Raw genomic sequence first — 24,542 nt, 5'->3', positions numbered from 1 at the left:
CGACCTTGGAAGCCTTGGAAGTATGTGTAAAACAAAAGATGCAGAGTTTTTTTTTCTCTTCAGAGTCGCCCCACGGCTCACTTTAAGTGAAATAGGATTCCTGAACGTCCTATTACATGCAAGGCCTTTAGGTTTTTTTCTCGGAATTGAAAGCTGTAAAGCAGAAATTCCCTTGACCAACTATTGACTTCACGTTTTTATTGTGGAAGTCATTCACTGTCAACATTAAAGTCTTTTGAAAAGGTGGAATGACTTCTAGAATGCTACCAGGTAATTGTATTCTTTGCAATAAAGGTAAGTGACCCTCTGATCACGTGCATTGGGCTTACCTTGCCTCCCACTGGTGGTTCTTAAGGAGTTACAGGTTTTAGCATGGAATTGCTTTTTCCTTTGTGCTTTTTTCGTTAGCCATCTTTCAAGGCATCACTGCTCAAAGTTAAGTAGAGAGTTTAAGTGAGTCCTTGTTAGAGGGCATGGCTTGTTGCTGGTATGTAGGGCTTGCTAAATCCCACATTTTAAATACTTTTAGATATGTGCCTCCTTAAGATGTCTACTTTGGTAATGGAGTTCATTTTCTTATTTTCAAAGTTCTCTCTGTAAATATTGAGGGTCTTTCATTGGAGGAGCATCTTTGGTTTGGGGAAGTGGAAGGGCATCCATAGTTTGACATTGCCACGCCCTGTTCCAGAGCTTCTAGTACTATTAGTACTCTCTCTTCTGCTGCTACCATACTTTAACTATCACTGCTACTACTAGCATGAGTAGTACTATTATTACATTTAATACTGCTAATAGTAACATACTAAAGCTACTACTGCAGCTCATTCTACTGCAGCTAGACATAGCACACTAACTAGTACCACCAGTATTAAAACTACTTTCACTCATCCTGTGTCTACTAGTAGTACTATTTATCACTACAAGTACCCCCTACAGCTGGAACTATCAGTACTACATCTCCTACCTCTATGCTATGAGTGGCAGTTCTACTACTGCTTCTGGTGCCTGTTCTATGGCTACTAGAAAGAGTGCAATCATTATCAGCATTGTCAAGTAACCGCATAGTTAGAATGTACTGTATATGATGCCAGCAGTAGTACTTGTATTAATGTTACTAGCAGTATTACTAATATTATCAGTGTTGTAGTCCCAGTAGGAATAATATTACTGACAGATGTATTGTAGAAGTAAGATGATTAAATGTGGTGAGAAAAGGTCCCCCTTAGAATTCAAAGTAATTCTCACATATCCCATATTTAAGACGAATAGTGGGTAACTGTTTAGTCCAGTTAGTTGCATATGATACTCTTTTATATCTTTTTGAATATCTTTTACAAACCTATTATTAATAGCTTTTTCCTTCTCTGTTTATTCATTTGATAGCGGCAGCTAGAGGCTCCATTTAATTCAAAGTTATATGGACATTGTTATTCCATTTTCATGATCTCTAACATAAACAGTATTCATTGTTTCATTGCGTACAATGTTAACAGGATTCCAATACAAATCCATACTCTTCGCGGATTCCCAGATCTTTCTACAACACTATCAACTGGATAGGTCGTATTTATAAAAAAAATATATATACATTCATGCCCATTCTCACTTTATGGCTGCACAGCACAATAAACCAACAAATTTTTATAATTTGTTCCTGCCACCATGTTTTATATAAAAAGTTGTGCCTTATCCTAAGTGTCTATGTTGTTTTAGCCCTCTAAGCACTTTTAATGGCGTTTATCAGAGAGCTGAGACTTATATACGACAGGAGCAAATCCTGTTTCTAACATGGGATACGTCCAAGGGAATATCATACAGGATTACATTTTATAGTCAGTTAGCACTTATGTTTCACCACTAGTGCACCATGAACAGTTTGCATAACTATTTAGCATTTAATTACCAATATGCTTGGGCAATAAATGTTGAAATATTTAACATTTATGCAAAACCTCAACTGCAGCAGCTGTGCACAAATAGATTGGCGTTTGCCCTTTTAGTACCTGCAAACACAATAGAGCGTCCTCGGGCACTAACGTGACTCACTGCAAACATACTGCACTTTATAGGCAGAATATACATGTCACTCATGGAGCTTGGTTCACCAAATTGCCTGGGGTAGCGGGTATGACATCAGGTATCCTTTGACCCCGAAAACATCACCGGGCTGTTCCTCTTTCTCAACCATTAGCATCTTTAGCATGTCAGAAGCTATTTGCTACTCATGCAGGGGAAGGAACAGAAACTAGAGAAAGACATTAGGCCTTGATTTTTTTTCTATATTCTTGTTGCTGCCTACACGACCTCTAAGACTGGGGTACCAAGGCCAGTGCCAGGGGTACCAAAAGGCAGGCGGTCGAACTACTAATCGTATCTGAAGTAATGTTGTCAAATGTTTTTACATACACCCTCATATCTACCTTTTTGTTCTTCCTTCCTTTCTTCTCACCACAGACCACTGACCTGGATTGAAGAAAGAGCTCCCGGCATGAAACGTGGCCGGACAATCAACTTCTGCTTCGAGTCCGGGACCGTGGATAGTTTACCAGATGTTCCCAGGGGAGCAGTCGGTGCTTTTATGCAAGACCAGGATCTGTTTGCCAGGAAGCTGTTGGGAGAGGTCTCCAAACAGGCGCTAGATGCGGAGAAGAGGCGCATACTGAAGTGCCTGGAACTTGCAGAAGAAATCCAACAACTCTGTAAGCACTGAGCAAGCAGACTACCGTTCCATGGGATGTTTCTGTGCCTTAGAATCGTATATGGAGGGCATAAAGTTAAAGATGGCTGCTCCTCAGGGCAGATTCCAAATGTGATAATGGACTAGATAAACAGCCACTGAGATAATACTGTGGGGGCAACAGTTTGTGCAAGAAGTTCAGATTCACTCAATATGTCCATGACTACAAACAACACTGCCACCAAGATGCCACAGAGAGAGATGCCATTTGTCATTAAAATGATCCAAAATGACAGTGGAGTTTCATTAATAAATATTGTAATTGTTCACAGCGAAAAGTATCAAACACAATCTGTACATACTGCATTTGAGTTAAATGGCCAGGTATTCAGGATTTTTAAAGGAATGAAATGTGTTGGAAAATATATGAACTTTAGCATATAGGATTTCTGTTTAGTCTACAGTGGACAATAAACAATGCCATTTATGTATTTTCAAATATGGTATTCAATATGCATACATATCTTAATTATTTAGGGAGATTATACATTTTGCAATGCTAAATGCCATAAGCGAGCAAACGCTGTAGCGGATATTAATAACTTACTAATTATCAAATTCAACAACCACTTAAGTGTTCTCCTATTGTATGACATTGGAAAGGTGGGTTATTAGGTAACACACTACTAGAAAGAGAAATGAGGCCCAAATCTGAAGCGGGGCATGAAGTGACTTTTTTTTTTTTCTTCCCAAAACCGTATGTTCTAGAGAAAAGCGTGAACAAACCCAAAGAACATGACTTTTTGCTGGGGCACAGGCACACAATTATGGGCCCCTGGTAGGAACCATTACATCTAAAAATTGTAATATATGTATAGCTAAAATTTAATGGAAGAAGACATGGGCAAATAAGTGTCTAAATACAGTATTAGCATCAGCAGAGGATTGCGGTCGCGTGAGTTATAGTTGCCTGCACTAACTATAACGGGGGAATTTCATTGGTTTTTTATGAGTAAAATCTCCAGCTAACTATAGCATGTGTGAAACCTATGGTTTTTTCACTGAATTTGCAAGGTTTTTTAAATGCTAATTCCTAACTATAACGTGTGTGAAACCTATGTTTTTTTCAGTGAATATATATATATATATATATTATCTACTGGCGGTCGCCAGTAGATAGTTATAGTTACAACCTAGTTTCCCTAGGAAATCTCAAAATTCTATTTTGAATAACTTTGGCGCCGGTTGACGAATCCTCGCAAAATTTTCAAAACTAATGGGGCGCTCCGCTCAGCTCCTACCCTGAAAGTCTCGGGGTGATTCGTCAAGTGGGGGCCAAGAAAAAGGGGGGGTCCCAAAACGCGTTTTCCCCATGCATTTTTCCATAGGACCTTTAGTCGCAGCTACAGCCCGAACGGCTGAACAGAATTACGTGAAATTTCGCAGAGAGGTAGCCATAAGGTCAAGGAAGTGCCTTTTGCAGGTCTGATGTAAATATGTTCACTATTTCCTGAGAAAATAGCATTTAAAAGCATATCAATATCTATACGCGCGCACCGTGCGCGCACTGTGCGCGCACCCTGCTGTGCACGAGCGCAATTCTGATTGGTTGTTAGATGTCGGTAAACATTCGAATCGGTCGAAACCAGGAAGTGTCGGCCGCCATTTTGTCTCTCGCAGTCTGAGGGGGTGAAAAAAAAAGGTGGAGAACGTGAAAAGGGGGCAGAGTGGACAGTTCCTGACCCTCTGGGCTTGGTCAGGGGGTCACAGAAAGACCCCCAAGGGAGAAAAAAACAATTTATTTATTTTTTTAAATCGCGAGGTGTGCGCTCCGCGCGCGCACGGCACGCACTGCGAACCGTGGGTGCTCGGTGCGCGAAGCGCACCGTGCGCCAACAGCGCACGCACGGTGCGCGCACCTCGTGATTTAAAAAAAAAAAAAAAATTTCACGGTGCGCGCACGGTGAAAAACCTGAAAAAAAAAAATTTAATAACTACATAACTTAGCATTTAAAAAACCGTACAAATTCACTGAAAAAAACATAGGTTTCACACACGTTATAGTTACGAATTAGCATTTAAAAAACCTTGCAAATTCACTTAAAAATCCATAGGTTTCGCACATGTTATAGTTAGCTGGACATTTCACTCGTAAAAAACCAATTAAATTCCCCTGTTATAGTTAGTGCAGGCAACTATAACTCACGCGACCGCAATCCTCTGCTGATGACGTCAGATATTACATCACTGATGACATATGTGTCTTTATGAAAAATAAATATTTGTAATATATGTATAGCTAAAGATTAATGGAAGAAGACATGGGTAAATAAGTGTCTAAATACAGTGATGTAATATCTGACGTCATCAGCAGAGGATTGCGGTCGCATGAGTTATAGTTGCCTGCACTAACTATAACGGGGGAATTTCATTGGTTTTTTACGAGTGAAATGTCCAGCTAACTATAACATGTGTGAAACCTATGGATTTTTAAGTGAATATATATATCATTACAATGTATGCCTTAACCACGAATATGTAAGAATTTTACGGGTAAGTATAAACCAAATATATATTTATATATATATCTATATCTATATATATATATATATATATATATATATATATATATATATTCACTGAAAAAACCATAGGTTTCAGGGGTGTTATAGTTAGCTGGACTTTTCACTTGTACAAAACCATTGAAATTCCCCCGTTATAGTTAGTTCAGCTAACTATAACTCGCGCGCCCGCAATGCACTGCTGAGGACGTCACATATTACATCACTCATGACATGGTCAGTGACATCACTCATGACATCACTGATGACATCTCAAATGACATCACTGATGACATCATCCAGTGAATGTGTGTTTTTCTGAAAATTAAATATGTTTTACATATGTATATCTCAAGGTTGATGGAAGAATAAATGGGTATATAAGGGTCTAAATGGATGATTTGTTTTTGAAAAATTGATTGTGTAACTGACTGATTATGTGTATCATAGTGAATACATGGCTTAGTGAGTAATGTTTAAATATGTAAATATATGTATCAGTCTCTCACTTTGTGTATAAGTGGCTGCATGGGTTGGTGAGTAGCTACATGGGTGTCTATATAGGTTATTAGTTGGTTTTTTGAGTATCAGTCTGAGTGTCTGCATGGTTCGGTGGGGGGTATTACGTAGTGCATAGGTGCATGAATGAGTGACTCACTGTTTGTATGTGTTGAAGACAGCATGTGTGCAGGACTGTATGGGTGGATGAGTGTGTGTATGGGTGTGTTAGTGAGTGAATTACTGTCTCAATAGTGTCTTTATGAGTAACTACATATGTTTTAAACTAGTATATGTGACTATTGGTGTATATAAGTGAGTATATGTGAGAGTGAGAAATTGAAAGAGTTCCTGTATGAATAAGTATGTGTTTCTATAAGTGATTGTTTAAAAGACTAAGTATGTGTAAGTTTCCGTAGAAGTAAGTGTGGTGGTGTGTGTATAACTGCATATGCAAGTAAATGTATGTTTGATTCTTTATTAGCATGAGTGACTATGTGTGTGAGTAACTCTATGGATGAGTGGCATTGTGTAACAGGATGTATAGGTGTATGAGTACATATGATGAGTGAGTACATGTATAAGTGACTGTATAGGACTGTTGGTGAATGAGTGGATGTGTATGTGGATCTTAGAATTACTGAAGAGGTTGTTGTAACTGGTATTGGTGTGTCCATTGTTTTGAACATTTTAGTCTCTATTTTTGAATGTGTGTATCAAAGGTTATATTAGGGTGAGAGGAGGTCTGCCACACTATCACATGGATGATGTCATCAGTGATGTCATCTGTGATGTCATTTGAGATGTCATCAGTGATGTCATGAGTGATGTCACTGACCATGTCATGAGTGATGTAATATGTGACGTCATCAGCAGTGCATTGCGGGCGCGCGAGTTATAGTTAGCTGAACTAACTATAACGGGGGAATTTCAATGGTTTTGTACAAGTGAAAAGTCCAGCTAACTATAACACCCCTGGTTTTTTCAGTGAATTTCTGAGGTTTTTTAAATGCTAATTCCTAACTATAACGTGCCTGAAACCTATGGTTTTTTCTGTGAATTTCAAAGGTTTTTTAAATGCTAATTTCTAACTATGCCTACAGAGATAGGACATGTGAAGAAAGAAGAACAAATGCACAGAAAGAAAAAAAAGAAGAGCAGAAAGAAGCCATGTTGCAAAATCATCCTGTACCCTCAACTTTTTCAGACGGATACTGGTGGTAACTGAGTCTGACTAACCAGTCCTAGAGCCAGTGCTATGTTAAAAGACACTTAGAATACAGTGAAAACACCTACATACACTAGGGAACATTATGCATTGGGGTCCCCCTGTGATTAGCATGACCTCCTCTGTAAGCCCCTAGTATATAATAGGGCAGGGGGATTAAAACTTCCTCTTAAAACAGGCCACAAGGCGTTTTTGCACACGTTAACTCAGGCCCCGTCCCCTCCCTTCACCACTGTGTAAACACGCCCTGTGTCCGTTTTTAGTTGGGAGATTAAGTTCATTTGAATCCTGAGGGTCCCTAGGGTCCAACTAGCCCACTAGGTACCTCCAGTAAGTGCCACAGAGCTGCGTTGCAGAGAGGTGTAAAAAGTGGCACGGCCTGGACCACCTCTCTGCAATGCAGCTCAGTGGCGCTTACTGGAAGCACTTGGTGGGCTAGTTAGCCCCCAGGGGCCCTCAGTATTGAAGAGAAATTATATCCCCAATTTAAAACGTGCCGTAGTGCGTGTTTGCACACGTCACCTCAGGCCCCGTCCCCTCCCTTCACCACTGTGTAAACGCGCCCTGTGGCTGTTCTAAGTTGAGAGATTAAGTCCCCTTGAATCCTAAGGCTCCCTAGGGTCAAACTAGACCACTAGGTACACAGAGCCGCGTTGCAGAGAGGTGTAAAAAGGGGCTTGGCCTCAGAACACCTGTCTGCAGCGCAGCTCCCTGGTGCATACTGGAGATGCCTGTTGGGCTAGTTGGCCCTCAGGGACCCTCAGTATTGAAGAGGAATTAATTCCCCAACTTACAATTCGCCAGGGGGCGCGTTTGCAGAGTGCTGCAAGGAGGGGGCGTGGCCTCCGGCACGATGCCAGTCTTTTATTTATTTTAATTTTGTAAGAAGGGGGGTTGTGTGGTTCCCCTTCTTATTCTAATTTATTGGCCCTGATGACCCCATCCCCCAGGGCCTGTCTCCTAATTATATTTTTTTGACCCCAATCCCCAGGGCCGGCCACTGTTTTTTATTATTTTTAAAAAATATATATTTATAGACACACCTAGGACATGCTGGACAAACCATACGTACCTATCACCATGACGATTTGCGTGATATTCATTAAAAGGCGACTATGCATACAATGAATCCACGTGGAATGTATTTACACCACTAGTGAAGCTCTGACATGTCTGATGCCCTACCGTGCCTAATCCCGGTAGACACCCTTGTCGTTTATTTATACAAACATGGGTAGCTATTGAAGGGCACATTTAATACACATGCACACCAAGCCATTCAAAGGGAATTCGACAAAAATTCAACCAAAACTATGCAAGAAACCCCCCTCACGGTTAATAAAACACACATCCACTGCCGGATGTGTAATACATTTTATTTTACTCTCTGGAAAGGGGACGAACATCACTTGAGAGTCACAGCGCGCTCCTGGCAGAGCCCAATTCTGTGTTACACCCACCATTGCCTGCTGAGTGCCACACACCTCTGTGTTGTATTCCGCTAGCTAGTGCATATGCTATGACACTCTCTAGCCCATGTGCACTGTAACACCACCCCATGAATATGTCATGCCACACTTGTCTTCGCACGGGTTATATTGCCCCATCTAACGTGCCTTCCTCGATGCCTATGTTATAATGCACAGTGCTATGCCATACATATTACAATCTGGGATCCATATCTTTGTCACAGTGCATATGCAACGTTACACTCCCAGCACATATTTTATATTACAACTTTAGAGACTAGTTAGGTTACACAACACTGCCCTGTGCATATTACACTCCAAGGCGCATATCGCATAGCACGCGCTAGTGCCTGTGCTATCTCGCGCTCTCCAATGAATCTGTAATTGCGCACAATGTATTGCATATTATATTTCACGCCCGGTTCATCTTATATCACACTTTTTGGTGCATACTTTATGCCATACACTATATCTAGTTTTCATTTTCAATCGTGCTCTCAGGACAATGTTCTATATAACACTGTGTTCACCTACCCTTTTCACAGGCATTACATTTTGCGATAGGGGGTGGAGGCTCAGGGGGTGTTTCTTCCAAGTGAGCCCGGAGTCACAGTCACAAACGTCCTCTTCTTCCTGAATAAAAGTGAGATTATGCTGCATACTTGTTCATATTTTAAGTAGTTCGCACAGACACACGTTTTAAAAACAATAAAGTTCCTAATACCCTCCTTCTCTGAACAGTTAGCTTGCTGCCCCATCCCCCTCCTCCCTATCCTCTGTTGTGTGAATCCATGGACTAGCCTCCTCCCTCCTGCCATGCATGGTCTGATGTGCTGCCACTGCCCTCAATTTAGTATGATGTACCAGTCCACTCCTCCTGCCCTCCATTGCCCAATTCTATGCCCCATCATTGACCTCCTGCTTAAACTCTGTGCTTAGCTTGCTGCCCCTATTCTCCTTCCCCCTGCCCTCCGATGTCTTTGTGCATGCCCCTGCTCCATCCTTTTTGCCCACCATGTTGCATGGACCTGCCACTCCTATCTACTCTGAGTGTTCTGTTGAGCTGCCACTCCCCTCCCACCTGCCTAGCATTGTCAGATGACTGTAACCTGTCCCTGCCACCTCCACCCTGCCAGTCCACATGCCATGCCCTCATCCTCATCCTCTTCCTCCTGTCCTACATGGTCCATTGTACTGCCACACCCTTCTGCCCTCCCTGGTTTGTTGTGCTGCAACTGCTCCTCCTGCCTGCCCCGTGCGGTCTGTTGTGAGGCCTCTTCCCCTGAACTTACTTGTCTGTGCACAGGTCCTGACCCTCCCTTCTATCATCCATCGTCCTTTGTGCATGCCCCTGCACCCTCCTTCTTGCCCATCATAGCCATTGTGCTGCCACTAACCCTCCCACTTGCCATGCATGGTCTTCTGTGCTGCCATGGCCCCTCCCACCTTCCCTGTGTGGTCAGTTAGCTGCCCCTGACCCACTCCCACCTTCCCTCCATGGTCTGTGTGTATGCCATCACAGTCTCAGTGTTGCTCTTCATGGTGTGTCTTGCTTCTAGTGCCCATCCTGCCTGACCTCCTTGGCTATCTTGCTGCTCCTGCCCTGCCCCCTTGCCCCCAGCCCTCTGTTTACATGTGCAGACCCCTACTCCCTCCCTCCTGGCTTGTCTGTTCCATTGTAATGCCCCCGATCCGTCCCTCCTGCCCTTTATGGTCTGTTATGCTGCAGCTTTCTCTCCTGTCTGTCCATTATGGTCAGCTAGCTACCATTGCCTCTTGCCCCTCTGTTCTCTGTTGTCCATGTGCATGGTCCTGTCCCCTCCCTCTTGCTTTCTATGGATTGTTGTGCTGCACTCCCGTCCCGAATGCCCTGTGTGGTGTATTGTGCTGCTGCAAACCCTGATGCCTGCCCTGCAGGGTCAGTTTGGTGCACCACTCCATGTCCCTCCTGTCCTCTGTTATCCAAGTCCATGTCCCTACCCCATTTCCTTCCATGATCCAATGTACCATACTTGCAAACATTTTGAACTTGGTAAGAGGGAGATTTTGAAAAAAAACTGGGGTTTTGATTTTCCCCTTTGAGTTACATTGAAAAAGAGGAGATTGTAGACAGGAGACAGATCAAATAAAGCCCATTTGAGCTTAAAAACATTGGACGTTTCCTGGCTGAATCGGGTCTGTTGGCATGTATGGTTGTACTACCATTGCCAATGGTTTGTTGCCCCTGCCCCCTTTTCCACTGCCCTCCATAGTCTGTTGTGCTGCCACGGCCCTTCCTGCTTGCTCAGTGTGGTTAAATTGTTGCCTTTGCACCCTCCTACCTGCCTTCAATTTTCAGAGTCCGTGCCCCTGGCCTCTGCCTCTCAACAGTATCCTAATGAACAACTAGATTGCTAACATTCTATATTTATTACAAAAGTGTGGAACGCCTGACGTCATCTTGATGTAATCAAAACTGTAATACCTAGAGCATTTCCTTTAGAAATTACATATATGGGAGGGTCTTATTGGCATCAAAATTATGGTTAGTGCTCTAAAAGACTAAAATAAGGACATATTTTCTGAGTTTTCAAATAGCGACAAAGCACTTTTAAATTATTTATTATCTTTATGTTTTTTTATCCAGTTGACCACTTGATTAAATGTTGCACTTAGGGGAGAGGATGTGGTGTTACTTCCAGAACTGCAGACTTTGCAACTGGGGAACCAGGTTGGAGTTTCTGCTTCAGCTCGACATTCTGTGATTCTGGTCAAATCACTTAGTCTCCCCATGTCTACAACCAAAATGAATTTGTTCTTGTGTGATGTAACCAATGCTCATGTAAAGCACTCCAATACCTGACAAGTCTGCACTATATAACACTGCAAAAACACAAAATAATAAGTGTTTTGCACACTTCTGTCATTGGGCTATATTTGGGCTACATCTGGGTGATTTTGGGCTACATTTGGGCTTTTTTGTCTCCGGTGGCCATCTTGGGAGATTTATTTGTTATGAAGTTTCCTAATTTGCTCATGTACTGCAGTCTTCTCAGTAGGAAATGCTTTCAGTTTTTTACTTTGATTCCATCATGAAGGTATTCAGATATGTCACACATTTGCCATAAATTCTGAATGTTAGCACTGTAGTTGCTCATTAGATCACTGTAGTAAAACTACTGTTCACCGTGGAAGTCTGCTCCTGGTATTAAAAGTGCATGTTTCAGTCTGCATGTCAGAATTTTTTAATGAAATAGAAGAGGATTTGAGAAGTCACTCAAAATGTGCCCTCACTTTCTTTCTTCAGCATTAATCATAATTTCTATGGCAAAATGAACCCCCTCATTGTGTTCCTTTTTAAATTAAATGTTTTAAGTGTTACCAGTTTATTCCAATCAAGATGGCTTCAGGTGTGCCATACTTTTGTCATATTGAAGACAGTAAGCGCTCTAGTTGTTTTTAAGAACACTCTGCGACATTCTGTCATTGGGCTATACTTGGGCTACATCTGGGTGATATTTGGGCTACATTTGGGCTCTTTTGTCTCTGGTGGCCATCTTGGGAGACTTATTTGTTATGAAGTTTCCTAATTTCCTCATTTACTGCAGTCTCCTCAGTAGGAAATACTTTCAGTTTTTTACTTTGATTCCATCAAGAAGGCATTCAGATGTGTCACACATTTGCCATAAATTCAGAATGTTAGCATTCTTTTCGCTCATTAGATCACTGTAGTAAAGCTACTGCTCACCAGGGAAGTCTGCTACTGGTATTGAAAGTGCATGTTTCAGTCTGCATGTCAGAATTATTTTAGGAAATAGAAGAGGATTTGAGATGTCAAAATGTGCCCTAATTTTTCTTTCTGCAGCACTAATCATACTTTCTATGGCAAAATGAAACCCCTCATTTTGTTCCTTTATCAATTAAATGTTTTAAGAGTTACCACTTTAATCCAATCAAGATGGCTTCAGGTGTGCAATACGTTTGTCATAAGTAGGACTGTTAGCGCGCTAGTTGTTCTTTGGAACACTCTGGGAAGCTGCAGTAGAACACAAAGGAATCAACTGACAGTCTCTGCCCTTGTTGGATGTACATGTTTTACTGAGAATGTCAGACTTCATTCTCACATGACTGAGAAAGATAATGTGAATTTACAGAAAATAAGCTCTCAGTTTAGCTTATAGATCACCTTCCAAACCTCTGTGGGAAAAGCATGAGAAAATATTTTTCTCTCAATCATGATATCCCAGCAGAAGGCTTTTTCACATGGTGAAATCACCTTAGAACATACCACAATTCCTAAAATGAGTATGGTACCATCAACAAATGATTTATAATGTAACTAAAGTCTTAAAACCTTCTATTAACTGCAATGCTTTTTAATGAGGTGCTATCATGTATATTGGTCCCAAGATGGCTGCCAACACTTCTTGGATGAAGTGCTGACAGCCAATTAGATCTCAGGATGAGATGTGTGGTTAGGCTCCGCCCACATATGTATATGATTTTACTTTTGATTTTCTCAGGAACTACTGAACAGATTGACACCAGACCTGCAAAAGGCACTTCCCTGACCTGAGGACCTCCTCTCTGCCAAATTTCAAGTAATTCTGTTCAGCCGTTCGGGCTGTACCTTGGACTAAAGGTCCCTATGGAAAATTGCATGGGGAAAACGCGTTTTGGGACCCCCCTTTTTTCTCAGCCCCCGCTTGACGAATCCCCCCGAGACTTTCAGGGTAGGAGCGTAGCGGAGCGCCCCACCTATTTTGAAAAGTTCGCGAGGATTCGTCAACCGGCGCCAAAGTTATTCCAAATAGAATGTTGCGGATTTCCGATGGAAACACGGTCCTAATTATAACTATCTACTGGCGACCGCCAGTAGATAATATATATAGTGTTTATACTTACCTGTGAAATACTTGCATTTACAAACGCAGCCTTGAACACGCATATGCCGTTACTAACCATGCTATTACAACGAACTTCATTGTAAAGGCATGCGTTGTAAAGACATATGCGTGGTAAAAGTTTATGTTGTAATGGTAATGCCTTATAATGGCATATGTGTTTTGATAACCGTATTGTAATGGCATGCGTTGTAACATCATACATTTGGCACTGCCATGTCATGCGTATGATTGTGGCCTCCAGTTCCAAATATTTAGGACATTTAGGGGGTCTATTTGCGAAGATTCTATAGTTACAGAGGGGTCAGGTATGTGCACTATAAAAAGTTATTTATGCTTTCAAGGCCCTGTAGAGATGCAAGACCAACCAACGGCCTTGTCCCATTTCCAGTATTGTTTCCAGCATCATGGATGCCACCAGAGTGATGGGAATCCATTCCAAGTCTGTCTGGCTGTACTGGTCAGTTTTTCACTTTGTAGGACATGGCCTGAGGCCACACCATCGTGTCTAGGCTTCTTGAAAAGATATACATTCATCTCCTGAGTATAAGTCCTCCAGGATCTGACCTCCTCCCTCCTCCAGGCTAACAGTGGCATCATTCATATATTTGCTTAAAAGACAGTGACCACCAGACCTGTAGAGATCTGGAAAAGCAAGGTTTCTTTAGTATACATTGCACAGCTAGTTTTCATGATATTGCCCCTTGCTGTATTACATATGGGTTTCCATCAGGCTGTAATCTTCCCTGCCTTTGTCTTATGGTCAAGGCCCCCTACCCTACTACCCCCTCAAACAATTTGATATCCCAGTTTCACACCTCTGCACACCAGCGAGCCAAATGCTCGAGTTGTGCTGCTACATAATAAAGTTCCAGATCAGGTAGGCCTAGATCTCCCTGTGTTTCGTCCAAATGCACCCTACTTATCTTCGCTCCCCGAATTAAGGGGACCAACAACTATCCAATTTTTTTTAAAGCTGGTTCTGGGTATAAGGCACTATAAGTTTTGAAGCATATATAAACACTGAGGGAGCAGTATCATCTTTGCCAATGTGACCCCTACCATCATATAGAGTGGCACACGTTCCAAAAACGTATGCCTCCAGCCCCTGCAATATCCTGCCCATGTTATAAGCATACAGGTTCTCTGCTGCGTGTGCCACCAATATCCCTAAATAGCTGGACTTGTCTGGTTCTTAGTCTAAAATCAGTACGGCGAGCTCCACTTGGGACCTTCCCGCCAGTCCTGCTAATGGGAACAGGACCGTTTTATTTTTGTTGAACCATAGGCCGAAGGCATTTGCCAACCCATCCAAATCATCAAGCAAGAGAGGACTGATTCTCTGGGTTTATTTAAATACATCAAGGTGTAATCAACACACATAGAGACTGTGTAGATAACCTTTCCGTTTTTATACTCGGTCTCATCAAGATTCTAAGCCACATCGCCAGCAGTAGTCTTGCTAAGGCGAATAATAAGGGTACCATGGGCAGTCCTTCCTGGTACCCCATGTGATATCACAGCTCCTAGACGCTAAACCTCCTGATCAAACTCTCACTGTGGGCTGAGGATACAATAAACATACCCAGCCCAGGAAATGGGATGCAAACCCCATTCTCTTCAGGACCTGCATCATAGATCTCCAGTCTAGCGTATTGAAAGCCTTTTGAATATCAAGTGCCATTGGGGCCATCTCGTCCTGAGGTTCTTCTGTCATATGCATCACCTGGTAAGGGTATCTCAAATTCATCAGTGTACTGAGACTAGGGAGAAACCCATATTGATCCTCTTGTATTAGGGCCCCCCAACCAGTATCAGTCTGTTGGTTAGTATTTTAGAGAGCACTTCGGTGTCTACATTGAGCATCAATATTGGTCGATATGCACTCAGCTCAGAAGCGTCCTTATCCGGTTTAGGTATCATTACTATAATGCCCTATATTTTAGCCTTTAAATATACTTCTTGAAGCTTGTCAGCTAGAACATTGCCAAAGGTTTTATAGCACTCCAGTCGAAAACTCTCTGGCCCTGGACCTTTCTTTGTGGATAGCTCTTGTAGGACCACCAAAACCTCTTCTCACTGGATCTCTGCCTCTAAATTCTGATATTGGTCTTCTGACCATTTTGGAAGCCAAACCTTATTCACAACGTCTATCTCCCTGTCACTGGTGTCATTCAGTGGGCTCTGGAATAGATTAGATACATTTACTGCTAGGGTCTCATTAATACAGGCTTGGTTCAAGCTGTTATTATTGATAACAATGGTGTTGATGTATGCCATGATATATGTACGAATAACAAAGAACTTGCATCACTGTTGTCAAATCCACCCGATCTGACTTCCCGAGCCAGAAGTATGTGGTCAGGCAGGCCCTGCAACCTTAGCCTGAAACAGCTGATTGACCGATCACAGGTGGGGTGGCACGTAACCTTTAGAGAAACACGTGAACAGGAAAACCCATATCGATCCAACAGACAGGCAGCAACACCACATTGGTCTTAGGAGATTGGCCCCAATAAAACACGTTTGTCCGGAGGGGTGCGCATTCCTAAAACACCATAAAGTCAGATGCCACACTAAGTTAGTAAAACTCAGCCAATCAGAACACAGCATGCGCACTACAAGCAGTAATCATGAGCACCCCATGCCGGACATCTGGACACTCACCCACTGGTCCCTTATTGTGTCCACGCAAGGTTGAAAACCACCTGCGCTTCTTATCAAATGACCAGATTTATGGCCCCATGACTAGGCTCAGATTTCTGTCTCCAAAAGAATATACAAATAGTTTTATGATGCTTCTTGTAATGTATAAAAGTCAGGCAAAACCAATGCGCTTTGAGACAGTCTTTAGACCCCGACACTCTTGACTGTTCTTCCGGCTGCGGCATTTAATTAAACCGTCTGTTCCTGTTTTGCCAAACATCTCTTGTTTTCCGAAGGTAAATTTGTGTTCAAGCAACAAAGGCTCGAGAGACGCCTGGCTTATTTAAGGCCAATATGAGGGACGATTGGGCTCCCTTTTTAATAGCCAGGCCAGTAATCATGCCTACCTGTTGTCTTCCCTGTGCCTTTTCTGCCTGTAGTCCATACAGGTAAACTTGTATAAGGCCGACTAGGTTGACTACACCCTTCTTTTTGCCTCTAGTGCCGCCCCCACATATTTTTGGTCCTGCATTTCCTTAGACTGCAGGCATATGCACTCTCCTTCCCCTGTGTGTTAGTGTATGCTGTAACTTCCGCCCTATGCCGTAGGGTTTGCTCATACATTATACCCTGATTACAGCTTTTAGAGCCTCCCATTCTGTTGCACTAGAGCCTGTTGTCTCTCAGTTCATTTCCAAAGAATTGGCCAGTGCCATTCAGATGTCATCCTGAAAGTCCACGTCTCAGAATGCCTCCAGGTTCAGCCTCCAGAATCTTGACTGGTACCTTCATCAAGCCACGTCATATTTTGTCAACAGCAGTGTGTGATTGTAAAGGAATATGGAGAGTTACTGTGCTTTAAGTATGCAGGGTCTGACCTGGGACAAGACCAATATTTTATCCACTCTGCTGTATGTGTCTTTTGTCAATGAGTGACAGGAGTAACTTTTTTGTATTGGATATAGGGCTGTCCATATGTCTAATAGCCTATCCAGTATACAGTTGAAGTCACAGTGGCTGTCAGGTCGATGTATGGGAGCAGCAAATCAAGCAGGGTCCAGTAAAATGCCTAGTTTTCTGTGTTTGGTGCACAGGAATTCAAAATGCTTATTTCCATTCCCTCTAATATCCCATATACTAGCACATATTGTCCTTCTACATCTACCTGGGAGTGTCTGCAAGTGAAGGGCATGCCTAGTGCTACCGAGATTGATAGGCCCCATACAAACAAGGAGTATATAGAGGAGAACATAGGAAATCTCCACTTTTTTACCCTTTTGGCTGCTTGGTTGTCTATGAGACATGTACCCTGCAGAAATGCCAGTTCCACCCCATATTTGCACTGGAGAGTGTTTATCGTATAACACTTCATGAAACCTTACAGCTTGAGTAGATTCCACCGGGCTTTTCTAAGAAAATAGTTGAGTCACCTATAATAAGACTATCAGCGTCTGGTGGTCCAGCGACCACTAGAAAATTACCTGGGGAGTTTTGGTCAGCACATACTACTTGGTCCGTGTGTCTATGTCCCTTTCTTGTCTCATGTCAAAAATCTTTGACCGGGCTCCAGGTCAGAATTCTGGCTAGCCCTGAGGTGGAAGCCTACGGCCATTGATTCCCTTTTCTGGCCTGGCGTGTCATTTAGAGCCCAGGATGGGGTCCTGCAGGCCCAGGTAGGACTTCCCTGTTTGGCCGAGTGAAAAAGCTCAGACCGGGCACTGGGTCAAAGCTTCAGCTGGCCCTGGAATAAAAGCTCCAGTCGGGCTCCCTTTTCCTGTCCCCCTTGTCATGGAGAGACCAGAACGCGGTCCGATATGCCCAGGGAGGGCTCCCCCTGCTTGGCTAGGTAAAAAACCTCCGACCGGGCCCCAGGCCAGAGCTCCATCTGGCACTGGGATGGGAAACCCTAGGCCTGTGGCTCCCTTCTATGGCATGCCTCTGTGACAAAGTGCACGGGATGGTGTTCCACACAGCCTGGGAGGGCTTCCCTGCTTCACTGTGGTGAAAAGGTGCACCTAGGCTCCCGGTCAGAACTCTATGAGGCCCTCTCCACAGCCCCATGCCTGATGTTCAGATTAGGCTCCAAGAACCCAGCTTGGGAAGTCTCTGGACCCTCCATGGTTGAGAAGAATCGAATTGATACGACACAGTGTGACCAGATCTTTAACCCCAGCACACAGTTCACGAATGCAATTGGAATGCATGGAGCACCCAAATGGCCAGGCCTCGGTGGAAGACCTGATGAGGGCTCATTTGGCTCTCCAAGCCCAGCAAAGGCTTCAGGCATCATTTACATTTGTTTGAATGTCTCCCTCTGTCACTTGGTGTGCACAGATTGCAAAAAGGGCATGTGGTTAACCTATGAATTGGTGAAGTCAAGCTACTAGGTGTAGGAGAGTAGGATCTGCTTCACATGTTTACCCCCACTTTTTGCTGGTGTTTCACTGTTTTTCGACTTTAGTCTGTCTGGGACCCTGCTATTCAGGGCCCCAGCCTAGCTGCTTCCTCCTTAAAATGATTCCATGTACTTTAGGTACATTACAGATTGGATCTGAGGTGCCCTTATAAGTCCCTAGTATGTGGTATACTATGTACCCAGGACATAGGGCCCCAGAGGCCTACCAGGGGCTGAAGCATGTATTATGCCACCCCTGGAAAGCCACCCAAAATGACACCACAGGTCTGCTACTGCAGCCTGGGTAAGGTGGTGCATGCACCCCTTACTGAGATATAGGTTCAGTATATCTGAAGGCAGGTTGCTTGGTTATATGTGACGGGGTGCCAAGGCATGCGCTGAGCCCCTCTGCAGCCTTCGGAATCTCTTCTCCGGGGTTGTCAGTAGTGCAGCCTGACCATATACTCTTAGGTGCATTATAACCAAATGGTAAATGCTAACTTTGGACTGGCTGCACGGAAACATGTCGTGTTTGGTGTCAAACACCTTGGAATCATACCCCCACACCAGTGATCCCACCCTTCTAGAGGGAGAGACATGACAGCACTGGTATACCCGGTAGAAACTTAATAGAGCCCTGGCATCACAAAATGGATGCTGCAGCCACAGACACAAGTCTGGCCTCCTACTGCTGACCGAAACTCCGGCAGGGGAGGCCTGGACAATAGGTTTCCTGTCACAGGGAGGTGTAACCACCTCCCAGACAGGATTATGTGTATTGGGGCTGGGTGGGAGCACTCTCTGAGTGCTTTGAAGTTCTGCACTGGGGGCACATTTGGTGTCCCTGTGCATAGTCCAGCTCAGACCGGTTCAGGGGCTTCCAGCCCCTGCTCTGGCGCGAAACTGGACAAAGGAAATGGGTGTAGCCACCCCTCTTTCCAAACCCTCCCATAGGTGGGTCCCCAGAGCTAGTCCAACCCCTTCCTTAGGTATAAGTAAGGAACCTCTGTAACCAGAACTTTAGATTACCCTGGGTGAAACTCTGAAGCCGAATCCTGGACCTTCGACGCTCTGCTAAAGATCAGAGGACTGAAGAAATCTCCCTTGGGGTCAAGGAGTGACTTACCTGCTTGTCAGGCACCAATGGAACAATTTGCCGGTCTGCATTATCGAAGCTCCCGCCGGACTCCGAAGTATTTGCAGCCCAGGAAGAGGATTTCTAGACATGTCCGAGGCCGACCTGAGTCCCCAGCAAAGCTGAGACCCTTAGCCCTCGTGAGTAGCGTGGAACCGGAACTCCTGGTCACCGTTCACTTTTGCAAGTGCATTGACTTCTCGACGTCTCCTGAAATCGTGCTTGGGCTGGCTTGTAGCCACCACCTCAAGCACTGAATCCACCGAAAATTGTCGGCCTGGTCATTCCGAGTGACCCGTGGGCTGCTATTTTGTGTTTGGTCTCGAGGCCCCTTCGCGATCCCCGGTCTGTTGACCGGTGGGTCCCTGAGGGGTTAACTTTGAATTTCCTTGGGCTTCTCTGGTTGCTCCAGACATGCCCCGACTCCCTACCAAGTGGTGAGTCCCACAGACCTTGCTGGTCTGCACCAAAGCATCTTTCTCGTTGCTGCGTGGGTTGCTGTTGCCAAGGCTTGTTGTGTCCAATCCGGGCACCGACGCTGCAGTACTCGACATCTATCGTGGGCAGCTCGAATCCAGCTCTTGGTCGACCTCGACACCTCCTGGTCCTCGTGGCTGAAGAGTCAAGCTTCACCTCTTTCACCTGAAATCAATCGACATCGGTGGGCATCTGTCCATCGCCTTCCTGGTCACTGGCTAGTGACCCAGACTCTGTCCCTTCTGCTTTCAGGTTCTTCTCATCTTTGATCCAGGCTTGGATCTCTTTGGACACTTCGCATCTTCACGGCAGCAGCACTTCTTCGCCAGCTCCCATTGAAATAGACGACACGACCCGACACCAAAGACACCTATGCACCCGGCTTCCCTGGGTGAGGTAACACGAGTACTCCGGTACTCCCGTGGGTGCTAGCCCTAGAACTTCCTAAGTCCAAAAGGGTTTGGTCCTGACTCATTTCTAAGTGTCCCTAATCTTTAAAAATCTAACCGTGACTTTCCCCATAGAAGCTAAGGGGAGCTCGCGGCTGTGTTCACACACTACACACGGCCCCCTTGGGTGGTTCCTTGGGGTCCCAGCGATTCTACAGGCTCTAGGCCTTGTGTCTAGTTAAGTCGTGGTTCTTATACCACTATTTTATTGATTGATTGATTGATAGGCTTTATTTCGATACATAAAATATCTTAAAAGCAGTTCAACAGTTAAGTAAAACAACAAATAAAACACATTCCCAGAAGAAAAAGAAGGTAAAAAACAATAACTTAATAAATACAATTAATACAGTTAAAACCAGGATTAAATTGATACGGAAAGCCTTTTTGCACGAATCAACCAGGTCCACTTTAAGAATTTAGACACAGCACAAGCCACCAAAGTGGATGTGTCGGACAATAAAATACGTAGGGCCACAGTGTGATAGCGAGTTCCCAACTGTCTACAAAGTGGTGTGAGCCAGCGCCTCCTGGGAGAGCAATAGTCAGGGCATTCAAAAAGAATATGTGCCACCGTCTCGACCCGCGTGGAACAGAGGGCACAAAAGGGGGAGGACTGGGGGGACAATTTCCACCGGGATATCAGGTCACCAACAGGTAGAATCCCTACTTTAAATTTAAAATATAAAGCCCTATCAAAAGGAATGGAAATCATGTTGAGATAGGGTTCGTAAGCTACCACGTCTTTAAACCTCAAAAAGGCTACAGTTGACTTACATAGGCGTGGATTGACAGTGAGTTTAAACGAAACCCAATCCCAATACAATTTCTTTAAAGTGGCTTTAGGAGGGGCAGATCGAGTAACTCAAGCTTCACCTAAGCCCAGCTCCCCCAAAAGATGTTTAACGTCCCTCAACCATTTAATCCTATGCCAGCCCCCCATTGTCATCACCTCGGACAGTCCCTCTGCATAGGAGGCTAATTCGGGCACCCTCCACAAGCGGGCCCACAGGAGCAAGGGACGAAGTCGAGCTTGGTCCGCAATTGATCTGCAGCCTAGATCCAGCAACACTGGAACTGTGGGTGTGCTCAAAGGGAGAGCCATCAGATCTTTCAAAAATTTGCTCTCCGATTTTGCAAGTACATCGAGATTGCCTGTACCCCACAGCTCCGCCCCATACAAGGCAGCACTAACCCCTCTAGCTTTATAAATCTCCACAACTGGGGCAATAAATTGTTTTGTGGAAGAACGATGTTCCCTAAGCAACACACCACCCACCCTTTTGTGGTTAAGGAGCATCTTGTGGATGTGCGGAGTCCAACTCATAGAGTCGCTAAGGCGGATTCCTAGGTAGTCAAACTCTGACACCCTCTCCAGGTGAGCAGAGTTCAAGACCGGGGGGCGCCCCAGTTTCCCAGGAGGATTCATGATCAAATATTTGGTCTTGTCAACATTGATCACCAATCCCCTAAGGGAACAAAACTCCTGGAAGCGGTTAAGAAGTTTTTGTAGGCCCTGGGGGGTCTTTGCAATGAGGAGGGTGTCATCTGCAAAGAGCAGTGTGGGGATCCGAGTGCCCGCCAGGGAGGGTGCATCAGCAGGTTCTTGTAGCAGATACTCAACCACACCATTCACATAGAGAGAGAATAGGGTGGGAGCTAACACACATCCCTGGCGGACGCCCCTACTCACTGGAATTCTGTCGGTTTTCTCCCCATTCTTACCCCACCGCACCTGCGCATAATTGCCTGTGTGTAGTTTTATCAGGAGTGATAGGATATAAGAAGGCACCCCCAAACCCTGCAAGACCCTCCACAGTTCCTCCCTAGGTACCACGTAAAAGGCAGTCTTGAGGTCGATAAAGGCCAGATAAAGACTGCCCTTGCCCAGCACCACCACCTTCCAATGCAGGAGCGCCAGTCTGAAGGCTTGCTCTATGGTCCCGGTTCCAGAGCGAAAACCAGCCTGGAAATCTGACAGAATCTTATTATCATCCACCCATTGGAGGATCCTCCCCAGAATTACCTTCCCTGCCACCTTTTGGGATGAATCAATAAGGCTTATGGGCCTATAGTTAGCGGGGTTGTCCCGACATCCCTTCTTGAATATCGGGACAACCTCCGCCCCTTTCCAGGATTCAGGTACAGATGCTCCTCCCATAATAGCATTCAATAGAGTGGAAACCAACTTCCCCCATTGCTTGGGATTGGTACGTAACAAGTCGCCGGGTATCCCGTCAGGCCCAGCAGCTTTTAGGGGGACCAGGGACTTGATTACGACCTCCACTTCTCTATCATGAAAGGCATCGACCTCAGTGTCCCTTGCCTCGACCAGCAGAGCAAAGGAGTCATTAAGGACCCCCTCGGCAGGGGTATAAAGGGACAAGAAGTGGCTAAACCAATTCTGAGCTGGGATATTACATGTCAGCAATGTGCCAACAGGCCTTTCCCTGGATCTTACCAAACTCCAAAATCCCCTAGCGTTCCTGTCCAAGCTTGCAGCCAAGAGGTCCGCCCAGAACTTCTCCTCCCCCTCTCTTTTTGCTGCCTTTAAAGTCTGGGAGTAATCTTTCCTTGCGAGCCTAATTGCAACCTGGGATTTAGATTTGACAGCCCCTACCAGCGCTTTTTTCTTGACTCTGCATTTTTTTGTAAACCAACCCTGCGTTTTGGGCAGCATCTTCCTGTTGTTAGCACGAGGAGCCATGCTAAGTCACAGAAGGTCAGCGTGATCTCCTCAGGCGATCGGCTCAGCGACTCCAATTTGCACTGTGCTGCAGCCAGAAGTGCCCCTATATCTGCCACTTTCTCTTCGGACATGATAAGCTTAGCCCACTACAGCCGTCTACCACAATTGGATGGGAAAACTTCGTGGGGGTTTGGAGCTATATAAGATGATAATCCCTCCTTATCAGTTAACCACTGGGGAAAGAGAGCGAGTGAGAGGAGATTATGATCACTCTCAGTTGTCGTTATGATCTCCATATCCTTCAGGATGCTCCATAGAGTTACGTCAAGAAGAATATAATCTATTCTAGACGTATGATTCGGCCTATTATAAGTATGAGCACCCACTAGGTCAGACTTGGACCTCCCATTAACAGCCCTAAGGTCAAATTCCATGGTGAGGGAATTAATCTGTACCGCCACTTGGGTCCACCTCTTGATGGGAGGCAGCGCTAGGGCACGAATCCCTCTCCTGGAGTCCTCCTCACCACTTCCCAATGTATCGTGCAGGCCCAAAGGCTCGAACGTACAATTCAGGTCTCCTGCCACCAAGATGCGAGATTTATTGGGGTGCTGCCTGAGCAGACCTTCTAATAGGGATATTGTGGCCGATGGTATACCACCCTTCGTGCCTCTGGCGTAGATATTAAAGATGTCCAGGAGGAGGCCACCCCGTGCACCCTTTACAGTAATATTGAGGAGATCGGGAGAGTTGGTGGGGTGCTGAACCACCTGGCAATCGAGAGCGACATCAACCCATATGAGGAGACCGCCCGAAGGGCGTCCCTTCCCTGAAACAGGGGGGACAGCGGGAACAAAATATGTCGAATATCCTACCTTGTGGCAGGGCTCCCTGCACCATGTTTCTTGAAAAATGCAAATGGAGTAACCCTCCACAAGCACGTTCCAGTCTGGTAGTCCCAGCTTCCTTGAGATACCCGCGACGTTCCAGCTAAAAATCTTAGTCTGGATCCGCCACAACCGGCTCCCTGCGGGGCTTGGTGTTAGGTGCCCTCTCCGTCAGATCTATAAGACTTAATCTACTGCCCCCACTTAGTCTTCCTGCAAGCGAGTTAATGTCCTGAGGTAGGGTAGTGGATTCGTCTAACTGAGAGGGAAGAAAGACATTGCTATCACCCGACTCGTTTGGCACAGGAACATCACCTGGGCTTTGGTCCCTGAAGGCCACCCTATGGCAAGTGTCGGTTCAATATCCCAATGGCCCCCCATAAGACCCGGGCCAGACTGCCGGTTGGAATAATTGAGGGATGACAGGATTCTCAGGATAAATAGGGTTATTGCTCCAACCCCCACCACTATTTTAGTATATGGGTTGGCTCGCCCCTAGGGCCTGACGTGTATTTGTGCTATTTTACTGTGATTATTGAAGTGTAACT

At 44.8% G+C, this 24,542-nt stretch overlaps 1 protein-coding gene across 4 annotated transcripts in view; it reads left to right on the top strand.

Moving 5' to 3' along the window:
- The window catches only part of BLVRA (biliverdin reductase A), a 285,794-nt gene that overhangs the window by 221,219 nt on the left and 40,033 nt on the right, over positions 1-24,542 (top strand). For 3 of the 4 annotated variants that reach the window (XM_085607411.1, XM_085607412.1, XM_085607414.1), the window contains one exon: positions 2,455-2,972. In XM_085607411.1, coding sequence (XP_085463537.1) covers positions 2,455-2,710 — 256 coding nt within the window. In that variant the 3' untranslated portion in view covers positions 2,711-2,972. Of the gene's footprint in view, positions 1-2,454; positions 2,973-24,542 lie in introns of those variants that run through there. The other variant, XM_085607413.1, reaches the window with a different exon arrangement.

Source organism: Triturus cristatus, chromosome 5_2, assembly GCF_964204655.1.
Source record: "Triturus cristatus chromosome 5_2, aTriCri1.1, whole genome shotgun sequence".
NCBI lineage: Eukaryota > Metazoa > Chordata > Amphibia > Caudata > Salamandridae > Triturus > Triturus cristatus.
Note: the sequence above shows the minus strand (reverse complement) of the source record. Positions and strands in the feature narration are given on the sequence as shown.